Source organism: Haemaphysalis longicornis, unplaced genomic scaffold, assembly GCF_048455015.1.
Source record: "Haemaphysalis longicornis isolate Haplotype H1 unplaced genomic scaffold, Haemaphysalis longicornis Haplotype H1 scaffold_14, whole genome shotgun sequence".
Classification (NCBI taxonomy): Eukaryota; Metazoa; Arthropoda; class Arachnida; order Ixodida; family Ixodidae; genus Haemaphysalis; species Haemaphysalis longicornis.
This window is the reverse complement of record NW_027526245.1, coordinates 32,966,716-32,980,072: the sequence shown is the minus strand read 5'-3', so window position 1 is coordinate 32,980,072 and position 13,357 is coordinate 32,966,716. Positions and strand designations below refer to the sequence as shown.

At 52.0% G+C, this 13,357-nt stretch overlaps 1 protein-coding gene across 1 annotated transcript in view; it reads left to right on the top strand.

The window, feature by feature from the left end:
- Window positions 1-1,491: 1,491 nt before the first annotated feature.
- The window catches only part of LOC144165032 (uncharacterized), a 108,890-nt gene continuing 97,024 nt past the window's right edge, over window positions 1,492-13,357 (top strand). The window contains exon 1 of the mRNA XM_077695192.1: window positions 1,492-1,583. Coding sequence (XP_077551318.1) covers window positions 1,558-1,583 — 26 coding nt within the window. The 5' untranslated portion in view covers window positions 1,492-1,557. The remainder of the gene's footprint in view (window positions 1,584-13,357) is intronic.

Genomic DNA, 13,357 nt, shown 5'->3' with positions numbered 1-13,357 from the left:
TGCTATTCGGGGTGGTCTCCAAGCACTTGCATCGACAGTAACTACCGGCGTGAAACTGGTAATTTACACGGACTCAACGACAGCAATTCGTCATCTACGTCGAGTTGCGCGTACCACCAGCGTGTCGGCACGTATTCACGCGATCCTGGACACATACCCATGCCCTGTGCGTGTTTTGTGGATTCGCCGGGACATGCTTCCTGCCCACATAGCGGCGGATCGCTCCTGTCGCCGTGTAGACCTTCCACGGCCGCTACCACTTCTTCCGGTGTCCACCCTACAAGAACTGCTGGTGGAAAAGGAGAACCTCCGCTGCGCCACGCGTGCTTTACTTCCACCGCGTGGAACTGACCTCCCCAGTGGGCTCGCTCGCTGGGAGCAGGTCCTGCTTCGGAGGCTTCGAGTTGGGGTGGCCTTATCCCCAGCAGTGACCCACGCTTGCCCTGCCGCTATCACGCAGCGTTTGCGGGCACCTGTCCCTTTTGTCCGGTCCCTGTGTCCGAAGCCGACACTAGCCACCTTCTATGGACCTGCCCTGCCCTTCAAACCTATCTCCTGCAACACCTCCGGGGCACAGGGCTCCATCCTGGGAGACCCCCTGATCTACAGCGGTGTGTATGGGGCCCTCAGTACCGGTCTCTGCTGACGTTTCTGGGTGAAACAAATGAGATGTTGTACATATAACTGTTATGCCGCAAGGCAAACTCTCGCAAAAAAAAAGTGCAACGTGTACACTACCACGTGAATCTGGATCGAGCAGGTGGAGTGATTCCTTTCCCCACAGCCGCGGCCGAGTGAGTGAGACATTTCAATCTCGGGCATTAACTCTCCGGTGTGTCCGTGTTCCGGAGACCGACTCCGCCAAGCCGATTCTGGAGTTTTTGTGTGGCCAATGTGGGCCTATGTAGGCCGATCTCCCTAAGTGGGTATGCTTGGCTTGACGAACGCTCGCTCGAGGCACGCGGGGAACACTGGAGTTTTTTTAGATTTTTGGTCAGTATTGGCCAACCTCCCTAATTGGGTACGCCTAGCTTGACAAACGTGCGGTAGAGGCACGCGTGAACGAGCGCTTTGAATTTTCTTGCTATCTTTGCGGACACCATACACAAACGATTTCCTCAACAGCTTCGCTGTCAATTCATTACGCAGCTGTGAGCGTTCGACTTCGCAGAGACGCTTGAAGAGAAGGGTTACACTGATTGTTCATTAATTCAGTCGCTAATCACAGCTTGACGCCTTTCCGAGGCTTCGGGAGCTCAAAATACAAGTGAACTAATGCGAATTTACAGTGAAGCTTCAACGCAGCTAGGCGCAAAAAACTGCAGCCACGCTAAATAGGAGTATAGCAGACGACACCGGCGCGAGTTCACAAGATGACGCCGGGGGTAGGGTGGCGAAACATCTACTGCGAGCGGATTCAGAGTGGTAGAGCGCGCCTTAGTTTTCATGCCATTTGTTTTACTCTAGCTGTCATTACACTTCAATGCCACATTCGTAGGTGGCGCCACTCCCGCGCTGCCACGGTAGCCGGGGCAATTCGTTTGAGAAGTAGCGGCGATGATGGCGTTCTCAGCATGCAGCAGGTGAGTTGCGTCAGTTCCTACGGATATTCTCATTACATATGTAATGCGCTTATTTAAAGTTGAGCTGTGCGCCGTTCGATAGACAAAGCACAGAGAAGAAATTGGTATTAGTGTCTTAAACTTTCGCGAAGTGGCTGACCAATAAGCGCTTTTCACCGCTAATACCCACTCGTGAACGGCACGCGCAGAAATGTTGCACTTCCTCGTCTGTAACGCGCATTTTTTTTAACCTTCTGTGACGGTTTCCGAGACGCACTCACTATGGTAACAATAGACTCTAAAATACAGATCGGAAACATGTATCTCTTAAAAGCAACTTTTGGAGGTCGTGTTTGTTGCTGAAAAAACTGCCGGCACGAACTTTCGGCGTCCCATTTTGCCGGATCGTCAAATGAAAGCGCTGTTGGAAGACTCTGCGCCTCATGATTGCTATGGTCGCATCGACACTGACGAAGCAAGTGGCGTTGACTGTGAAAACTGGTCTGATTTTTTTACTGTACCGATAAATGTAGACTACGGAAGAAATAAAAACGGCGAAATGTCGGGAAGAAAGTGGAGATTTTTGGTGATACTTGAATGGCAAAGAAGTATAAGGAGAAGAGTTTAGGACGAAGGCGCCTACAAGCACAGGTAGTCCAGCATAGATACCCAGAAAATAGAGTTTCTGAGTATTACAAGTGAAGAACCGTATCCCTAGAGTGACAGCTGTTACGGAGGAGGAGATGAAGCTTCTCGCGGCTCTTGCGATCACTGCGACAAAACGGCATTCTTTTCGGTTGCATGCGTGAACGAAGGCAATACGAGGAGGTCATGGTACGTGTTCCTCGCAAGAAAAAAAATACGAAGTGCCTGGAGTATGCGCGTCAGGTGATTGTGCATTCGCGTTTCTTGACCGCACGGGCTGAGTGTGTCTATCTTGTGGGTTGTGTTTCTTAATGTACCCTGGAGTGCGCGTGCGTTGTGTGTGTTTCTGGGCTACGGCGTTACATTTACAGTGGTCCCCTTAATTTCGTACTGCCCCCCGCAATTAAGTATTTTCCTACGTGCATAAGCGGGATGCGGGAAGGAGTACGCCCGATTTCTTTGCCGGGCTAGAGTAACCATCTGAGATACAGCGGTCGCGTGATAGTGGGTGCTGAGACCATTCCTGAACCGTAGCGTATCGAAGAGCCACCCCTCCCCCCTTCCTCTTTTTTTTTTATGAAGTTGCGTTACTCGGCGGACCGATGCCTTCCTGTACGCTTTCGTGATTCCTGCTGGAGCTCGCCATTGGCACCTCTTTCCTCATGCTGATCGTTTTTTAACTCGACTCTTGCTTCTGGGCTCCTCGGCCAATGCGGAGGTGCTTTCATCTGAGTGTGTTAGGGGGGTGACACTTATTTGCAGACACGCCTGCGAGGACGGCAATTATTGTGACGGTCTTGGCCGTTGACACTGCGCACTGCTTAATATGATCACTATCGATTATGGAGGAAAATCTGCGTCGCCGATGACGTCAACGAGAACGGCACTGATTGTAACAGTCCGCGTGTCAGGGAACATGGAACCGACAGTTTTGGGTGTTTAGATTTAGCTTTTGGGCCGGTCGCCTGGGTCTACCAATGTGGGTATGACAATGGTGATAGTCATTTTATGCGAAGCAGCTTTCTGAATATGCACCATTGGCAATTCAACCATCTTTCTGTTTTCACAACGAAGCTGGTAATGGCGTAGACCGGAAATTTTTCGCACCCAACACGTAGTGTCTTGCGTCTCCATTTTGGAGGGCCCCTGGAGTGACGTTTTTTCCGTTGTTTTTCCCATCTACGTTGAAGGGCTTCCGGAGCGACATTTTGCCCAGTGTCTTTCACGTCTGAACTCGCGCACATGCGTGCACGGGTGGAGGGGTGGGCATGCACTCGCAGCTAGGCTTAAAGGGTCCATTCAGTGGAGGAGGAGGAAGCCATAAAAAAGACTTCGGGTGATCAACCGAGGCTGGTCCCTACGTCCGGGGTCCCATTGGTCCTGCAGCCCTCGTCCGCTACGGATATCAACTGGCGCTGACCCTTCGCGTCCGAGGCCAGATTGCCGTCTCTTAGGGCTTTAGGTGGTCTCTCCGTCAAGCAGCGTCTTGAGGTGCTTCGCAAGATATCGCTCGACGCCTAGATCAGGCAGTGCTAGTATCTAGAGCGGTCTACGGCGCCATGTGTTACGATCTGACGGAGCACCAACTTCACCAGGTTGTGTTGTATCGGGAGGCTCTGAGGGCTATTACTGGCCTGCCCCTTCACACTCGCGTCGAAGACTACCGCTATGCTGGTTTTCCCACGCGTGGGGATACCATCTCTGCGCGCATAGCAGGCGCCAACGACCGTCGCCACTTGTCACTGCAGGGTCGCCGCCTGCTACGTCACGACGGTGAGCGACTACTAGATGAGCCGCCCATCCACCTGTACGTTCGCCCATGGAAGGTCGTGCTGATTACAGAGCGGCGAGCAGCACCCCGGAAAACTGCTCGGGCTACTCACGCGGCGCAACGTGCCACACTGCTGCAGACCACCGCAGCCACCGACGCTGCGGATCCGCGGACATTACGTGTGTACATGGACGCCTCCTGGCAACTTCGCACGGCCGCTGTGGCACTTGCAGCTGTAGTGGAAGACCGCAATGAACGCAGCGTTACAGCCGACATCGTCGGCTCTATTCAAGACAGCACCAAGCTTGAGCTGCGCACTATCCAACAAGGCCTACGCTTAGCACGTTCCGTTCTGCAGGCATGCACTCGGCGCGCGTAACACCGTGTGCACGATTTCACGGACTGTGCCGAGACCTTACGTTCCCTTATAGTAATTCCACGGAAACACTCTGCAGCACACTGCATTAAACGAGCTTGCAGCTCCCTGCACACCTTCCACACGCCCGTAACAGTACGGCCATGGAGGGCATTCCGGCGCCCACAAGCTGGCGAGCGAGGCATCTTCGTGGTACCGCCGTCAGCTCGGGGAGACCATTGCCAGCGGAGCCCACTCCGATCCTTACGAGGAGCGCCAGCGTCGCCGACATGCCTTGCGCCTTCACCTCCAGTCTTCAGTACCCCAGAACCCGCATCCTCTGCCTCCGGACTTGTCTCGCGGCGCCCAGGGTTTTCTCAACCGGGCCCGTTCCGGCGTCGCCATAACCTCCGACATAGTGGCACGGTGGCGGGGACGGTACACTCATTTTGAGCCCCCGGGCAACGAATCCCAGCAAGGCAACAACATACCGCCGGCAGGTTCTCCGATGTCAACCTCGGCGGGAAACTGCCCTTCTGTAGACCTCGCAGGCCTTCTACAGACCGGATATGCTCCCAGTTCCTCCCCTCCTCTCTTGGACCCCCATGTGCTCTGCTACGCATGCCATGGCACATCGAAACCTGACCTTCCGCACCTCGTCTGGTCTTGCCCGCGCCTTGCCGTGCTTCGCGCCCAACACCGCCCCGCGAGGGTTCACTCATACGAAGAGTGGATTCGGCCCTCTTGGCGCGTCAAGGACACCTTGACAGCACTCTGGAGCTTCGTCTGTGCGGCCTCGATGGCTGGACATTACTAGCGTCCTTCCTGCCCTCCCCTATCCCCAGCGGCTTCGGGCCATCCTTTCTTAATAAAGTTTTCTTCCTTCTTTCTCCTCCCCCTCTTGCGAAGGACGAAGCGTTCCGCGAGCGCTTCGCAATAGAGTGCAAGTCAGGCTAGTAAATGTAGTGCCAGGTTGAAAGCTTAAAGTTCAGCTTTTGCTGTTCGCCCGGTGCCCGGAGGGGGGGGGGGGGGTTGAGTCGACATAAACAGGTCTTTTCGCCTCGATCATCCATGTATGAGCAGACGGGTTGAGTCGAAAAGCCGTCGGGGTCCATTCGACTCGCTCGTCGGGCTGAGTCGGCGGTCGGTGAAGCGGGATTCACTCGACGGAGAAACCCTCTCACGGATGCGGACGGATATGTGACGTCAACACCACGTGAGCGGATTTTCCGTCTTGGTGGCGCATCCACACGTGCGGAGCTGCCCGGAGTGACTAGCAGACGACAGCGCGGAGGAAGCGAGGGCGAGGCTCGCTTCTTCCGCGAGAGCCTCGCCCTGTGTGCCAAAAACTGGTTCCATTCCCTACGGAGGGCCGCCGCCGCCGAGCGAAAACATGCGGAGGCATTTTCTTTCGCGGAGCCACCGCGGGCGATCTCCACCGAGGGGCGGAGCCTAAAACCGGTCACGTGAGCGGCTCCCGCGGGCCAAAATGAGAGGGGTTTTCCGTCGTGTGAATCCCGCTTGAGGAACTGAATAAGTGCCCTTCCGCGAACCCCTGCGGTCCGCGCCTGCTCTCCCCTCACCTCGGTTCTCTGGGTGGAGTTCATATAAGCACCGGATAAATGGATTCGATGAGGGAGGGCGAAGTCACCTGACGGGTTCAGCAACCTCGACCACTCCCGCGTTTATATAAACCCATGCCAAAGAATCGAGGGGAGGAGACCGGAGGGATTCCGGGTAAAGGAGCTACCGTATTTGTGCGGTTCTAACGCCAATTTGTTTCTTGCTAAAACCTAACCTTAAAATTTGTGTGCGCGTTCAAATGGGGCTCAACACCGAAATAGGCTTTAAGCTGGCCAGCGGCGTGGCCATAGGCACGAAGTCCTCCCGAAATTAAACTGTATCCAATAAAAAAACCCGTCAACACCGCGTGGATGAATTTTGGCGGACTCATTCCTAAATGGCATACCTTGTTCAGCTGTTGCACATTTTTCTACCACTGCAACTAGTCCGTCACGCATAGAATTATGAACGTCAATGCATTTCAAATCGCTAACAGCTTCAGTGTTCAGTTTTATTTCCGGCAGGAGCTAGATAAGCAAGTTTATGAAGCACAATTATTTTTTGGCTGCCACAGTTGCATGCGTCAAATCAAATCTCCACCTCCCAGGTACGTGGTGTCATGCCTTCTACATCTTCGCGGTAGATTATTTTGCTCGAATTTTCCTGCACGAACGTACCCGCGCGTTACAATCAGTTGCGCGTTATAATCGTGCAGATAAGGTATTCAGCTCCTCGCGGCCCGCCGACTCAGCCCGACGAGCGCGTCAACCCCTGCCTGGGAGTTGAACGGACTCGCCCCGACGGCTTTTCAACTCACCCCGCCCGCTCATACATGTGTACGTTGAGTAAAGAAAACACCGTTTTTTTCTTTCGACTCATCTCTCGCTCGTCGTGTGGGCTATTAACGCGGGAGGGTTGAGGTAGCTCGCGGCGACTGCCCGGCGTCCCCGGCGCGAGGCGGTGGGCACGACCTGCGCGCAGTGGCTTTAGCAAAAAAAATGTCTGGCTGTTACGATACTCCCCAATGCGATATTTGGGCGCAGCAGCAGTGCGCTGAGGCAGCACTCACTCGTGGGTTCTCTCGACGGCAGCTAAGTAGTAAAAGAAGCAACCCTGTCCGCAAAGAAAAAACCAAGTGTAGTACCAGTCATAAGAAAAAATTCACTGAATGCGAAAGCGGCGTTGTGTACCGGATCCCTATGGCCTGTGGCAAGGAATATATAGGCCAGACAGGCCGATGCTTGAATGAACGGCTGAAAGAACATGACTACAATGTCCGTCGTTCTTCACGAGGCCACGTGTGGCAGCACGTACCTGACTGCCTGCTTTGTGCTGGTCGAATCCCCGTGTTCGATAACACAACAGTTATCTTTAAGAGCAGGAACCAGACCACGAGGGAACTTGTTGAAGCTGCAATGATTGAAAGAGCAGGCGATAAATGTGTTAGTGTGCCCTCGTTAGCTATCACGCCAAAGGAAATCGCATTCTTGGAGGCCAGAGAAAAGTGGATGTGGTGACAAATTCAGTGACGCAATAATAGTTTGACAAGCTGGGCATCCTTCTCTTATCTCTTCGTGCGCACTTGTTGCATTTTTTCCCCTGTAACTGTGCTATTTATTTTCCGCAGCTTGCAATAAAGCCACCAGTTGATAGTCAGCGCTTGTGGTGTGTTACTCTGTCGTCCTTTGTTAGAATGTGCGCTGTTCCTTCCCTTGCATGGTCAGAAACTTGTGAGTTGCGTGGAACAGAAGGATTGATGAAGACGTATCCTGGCAGCTGAGGGGTGGTGAGGGTTTCTTGAAGTAGGCGGGCGATTGGTTTGATATATTTTACTTGCTGCGATTATTGTCTTGGCGGTCAAAAAGCTTATGCAGTTCCATTGCAGAATGGCGGGAGGGTTAGAGGTCATGGTGTGGGTCGTGGTGGGACTTTGCGAGGGGGTTCAGGTATGGGTTCCGAAGGTCGGACGTTGGTGATGACTTGATGGAGGAGGTCTCGGATTTGCTGGAGCTGTCCATCGAAGTACTCATGCATACGACGACGATCCTCCAAGCGGGCGAGGCGTTCCTGGTGTCATCATCATCATCATCATCACCACCAGCCTGTCTACGCCCACTGCAGGGCAAAGGCCTCTCACATTATTCTCCAATTACCTCGGTCCTGTGCCAACTGTGACCAATTTATCCCCGCAAACTTCTTGATCTCATCTGCCCATCTAATTTTCTGCCGCCCCCTGCAGCGCTTGCCTTCTCTAGGGATCCACTCTGTTACCCTTAATGACCAGCGGTTATCTTGCCTTCGCATTACATGCCCTGCCCAAGTCCATTTCTTCTTCTTAATTTCTACTAATATGTCTTTAACACCAGTTTGCTGCCTGACCCACTCCGCTCTCTTCTTGTCCCTTAATGTTACACCTATCATTTTCCGCTCCATTGCCCGCTGAGTCGTTCTCAATTTAAGTTGAACCCTCTTAGTGAGCCTCCAAGTTTCTGCCCCGTAGGTGAGTACCGGTAAGATGCAGCTGTCATACACTTTCTTCTTCAACGACAATGGTAGGCTGCTATTCATTATCTGATAATGTCTGCCATATGCACCTCACCCCATTCTGATCCTTCTAATTATCTCTGCCTCATGGTTGGGATCTGGGGTCACAACTTGGCCTAAGTATATATATTCGCTTACCACTTCCACTGCCTCGCCATCTATCTCAAACTGCTGTGCTGTCCCGAGGTTATTGATCATTACTTTAGTTTTCTGCATATTAATTTTCAGGCCCACGGTTCTACTCTGTTCGCCCAGTGCGGAAAGCATCCTTTGCAATTCGTCCCCCGAGTTACTTAGCAAGGCAACGTCATCAGCAAATCTGAGGTTACTGAGGTATTCTCCATTAACCCTTACTCCCACCTGTTCCCAATCCAACGTTCTGAATACTTCTTGTAAGCATGCTGTGAATAACATTGGAGAGATTGTGTCTCCTTATCTGACACCCTTCCTTATAGGTATTTTACAGCTCTCCTTATGGAGGATGATAGTAGCTGTAGACCCATTATAGATATCCTCTAGTATTCTTACATAATGCTCATCTACCCCCTGGTTCCGTAATGCCTGAATGACTGCTAGGGTTTCGACCGAGTCAAATGCTTTCTCATAATCTATGAAGGCTATATATAGGGGTTGAGTATACTCAGCGTATACTTCTCTATCACCTGATTGATCGCGTAAATATGTTCCATTGTTGAATAACCTTTACGGAACCCTGCTTGTTCTTTAGGTTGACTGAAATCTAAGGTTGCAGAGATTCGGTTAGCGATTACCTTGGTAAATACCTTGTAGACGACTGACAGTAAGCTGATCGGCCTGTAGTTTTTCAAGTCCTTCATGTCGCCTTTCTTATGGATTAGGATGATGTTAGCGTTCTTCCAAGATTCCGGTACCATTGCGGTCATTAGGCATTGCGTATACAGGTTTGCCAGTTTTTCAAGTTCCTGGTGTATTTCGGTTCGAATAGTTTGAAGCGTTTGAGTTAGTTGGGGATCGTTTTTTGATTGAGAATTAGTGCTTTTCTTGTAACTGGGGCTGCGATTGCGGCGGGGGGGTGGGGTACCAGATCGGTTTGCTTGGGAGGTAAACGATGCGTTCGTTTTAGTTGACTGGGCTCGCTTGAGGTCTTTTCTGCTTAGAGTTTCAGATCGTCTTCGGCGTGGCGGACCCATGGCGCGCCGGTCGCTACACGACGATGACGACGAAGGCAATAGCTCCTCATGTGGTATGCTCTCCGTGCTGAAAATCTGAAACTCAAAGCAGAAATTGCAGACCACATGAGGAGATCTTGCCTTCGTCGTCATCGTCTTGTAGCGACCGGCGCGCCATGGGTCCGCCACGCCGAAGTCGATGACGACGAATCTGTCAAGCCATCCCTTCACAATACACACGTATATGGCAGAAAATATGGCACTTTTAATGTCCACATTGGTGCCATAACAACTAATCTGCGCCCAATTTTAGTGCATAGACTGGGGGGGGGGGAAGCAACATGACCCTTACCCTGCTATTCTGAATCCGTGCTCCATTTTATCCTCCAGTGGAGGAGATCATTGAAAGCGATTTCCCCATGCACATGCATTGCGGAGTCCTCCCCTCAGGAGGGAGCAAATGGAGTAGAAGACGCACTCAGGATACGGCCCTTAGGTTCAGGCCTACATTTTAGAAAAGCGCTCTTCGAATTTTTGTGAAACTCTTTCAAGATGTTGACCGCTAAATTTGCTTTGGTTAGAAGTAAAAATACCTGATAATGGAGTGTGTACAGCGCGAGAATGGAGCCCTGTCAGCCATGCTCCTTTCGGCGTGCCCACTCAGGATACAGTGATATAGCTACGTACCTAAGATTTGCATATACAGTGGAACCCCGATAATGCGACTTTCAAGGGACCGCGAGAAAGCGTCGTATGACCGGGGTGTCGTACGACTGGGGTGCGGGTAAATGTCGGCCTAGTAGACGGCTCCACGCCACAGGTGGGCTAAGAACTTTTTAAACTACTACATATAGCGCGTTATCGCGTGATTTGCGAACCTTTAGCTGAAATCGCAACAGGGTGCCTAGCGACCGGGAAAACAGGGAAAAGTCAGGGAATTTTGCGCCACCGGGAAAAGTCAGGAAATTGTCAGGGAATTTTTCAATCAAGTAGTACCAGTCAGGGAAAACCGTTTCGGGGCCTTCCCACAGTTTCAGAATAGGGGATACAGTGTTGCGGGCCCCCAAGAAGTTACCGAACCCAGCAAGTTCGCGCGCGACGAAAGCGTGAACCGCACGAAACGTTTTCTGGGTTTTCTGCAAGCGAAAACGTGCCGCGCACGCCTGAGGCGCGCTGACGCCGCCGCGAAAACCACCCGCACGGTGCGTGCCGAGAAGCAGGCGCCGGCAACACGGCGGCTGCACCGGCCGCGGCGGTAGTGCGGTAGCTCCAACGACCTCTTCTAACCGCTCTTTAAACTCAATGCACAAACGCACCTGCTTGTGCAGGAAAGGAGCCACCACAGGCACGAAATCGCCGACGCGGCCGTGAAAATACTGCGCATGAATGGCGTGCAGAAACTCGCCGTGCGGTTCACGGAGCTCGCAGCTGGCTTCGGTTGCTGGTTGCACTTGCGCAGAGGGGCGATGTAGGCGGTGCCCAAATCGCAGCCACAATGCGCTTTTTTTTTTTTCAGCGAATTTTAAAAGTCAGTCCTTTTTTGGGAGCTAATCTTGAAAGGACTTCTTTCTTATGACATCAGGAGCTAGAATTACCTAATCAAAAAGGAACATGACATGGTTTAGCGTGAATCGCGTGGGGCGTTTTCTGCTCGCGAAAATGCGCCGCGCACATCACAGACGCTCTGACGCTGCCGCGGAACCGCCTGCACGCTGCGCGCGGTGCTGCCGGCAGCGGAAACATGGCGGTGACTTCGACCGCGAAGTGATGACGGGAGCTCGAGCGACCGCTTCTAAGCGCTCTCTAAAATGCCACACAAGGCACGCACGAAGTTGCTTGTGAGGTAAAGGAGCTTATAATGTGGGCGAAAACGGTACTATAAAACATCATCCGCGCCGCTAGTGAAAGCGCCCATGCAATACCTGCCTGGGTGGTAATCCTAAACATCTGTGGCGGGGCCATCCGGCTGTCTCGAGAGCTTCGAAAGTGCCGCCATGAGTCGTGCGGCTCTCCATTGGCGCAAGTCGGCAGGCTCCTCCCACTGCCTCGCGCGACGCGCGTCATTTTCTGAGCGAGGCAGAAGCTGCCGCTCCCGCGAATCGTCGACGGGGGCGTCAAAAAATCACACGCACAATGCCGACGCGCCCGAATCGCGTGCAGAAACGCACCATGCGGTTCACGTTGCATATAGAGCCAGGGCAATAAAAAAAAGCAAAAGGTGCTCGCTGAAGCGCAACTTAAAGGGACACTGAAGTGAATTTGTCAAGCTCCCGTTTTTGCTTGCAGTGTAGACTGCCTCAAATTAGCACACTTTTCATCGTTTATCCGATTGACAAATCGGTAATTAGTTTACAAAGCGCGAAAGAAGAAAAACTACCATGCGCGGTTTGCGGCGGCCGCACCAACTAAAGCTGTGACGTTGGGAGGAGCGGGTACCGTGATTGGACGATGCCCAAGGTGTGCAACCAAACAAGTTTCGGTTATGGTTTCGGTTCTGTAAAATACAACCGGTGGCGTTGTTGGATGGGCATTCTCAATAACTCAGTAATCATAGTATAGGGTATATATTGTACAACCAGTTTACACTTTTATTTAGTTTTGGTATTTCAAGCAGCTTAGGTGACTATTTGTTGTATTGCGCTCGTGCAGTAAGCGTCGCCCGAGTTTCCACAATAGCTCACGTCTAGCAATTGCATTTCGTAGACGGAAAAGCGTTCGCAGATGCGTAGTCGTGCTGCTGACCGCTGTGCTTGTTCGCCCAGCGCAAAAAAGTGCTTCCCGCGCCCTAGTTTTACGCTGTACGGTAAAAATATCAGTTGATTTTATTTCCTTAGTACCTATATTGATTTCGCTGACTCTTCTCCCGCCTTCAAGAGGCCTTATATTTTCCTACTGGCGTACCAGTAAGCGAAGCGTCGCATGTGCGCTTGTACAGCGCTTGTGTGAAGCGACCTTGACTTGGAGCTAGATACAGTGTACAAACTAACCAAGTAAAGAAAGGCAGATTCTTCCATTCACAAACGTGTCCTGGCTTCGTTTCAACTGAGCGAACGAATTGCGACGACACGTCGGCGGCCGGCGGACGAAACGCTGGGCCGACTGACTCTCGTCTGAAGGCCGGGGGGCCGTGCAGTAGCGCAGCCAATTGCGAGCTCGGCTCCCCGCGACGTCACACGAAAACGCCGCAGAAAATGGGCGAGCGTAAAGAGAGGAGGACAGCATTTTCGAATTAATTTTTCTACTAAATAAAATCGCGTAAACGCGCCCAGGGTGGTCGAAACACGGCCTGGGGACTCCGGACTACAATTTGCGCAAGTAATCCCGCAATGTTTACATATATCACTTCAGTGTCCCTTTAAAGCTTCTATCTCGCAAGAAGAAATAAACTCTCTGAAGCCGTAACAGAAGGCATGCAAACCTCAAACTGAACATACAAACTGAAGTTAATCAAAGTGCATTTTGAGAATTAGGGCATTTGCAACAAATGTGTTTTTCCTCATGATAGAACGTGTTTTGTATATACTTTTTATATGCTTCACGGACCAATTCCACAGAATGGCGCCTGTTGTATAGGTCAGGGAATTACGTTTAAAATGGTCATGGAAAACACGGAAAAGTCGGGGAAATTGAATTAGGCAATTTGCTAGACACCCTGTCGCAAGTTTAAAAAAAGCAACTCCTATGTTGTGCCCCTTCCCCCCATGGCGTCCAGCTAGCCTGCCAGCCAAGCGCCTCGCGACATTCGTGCCGTCCGCCGCCATTTATGGCC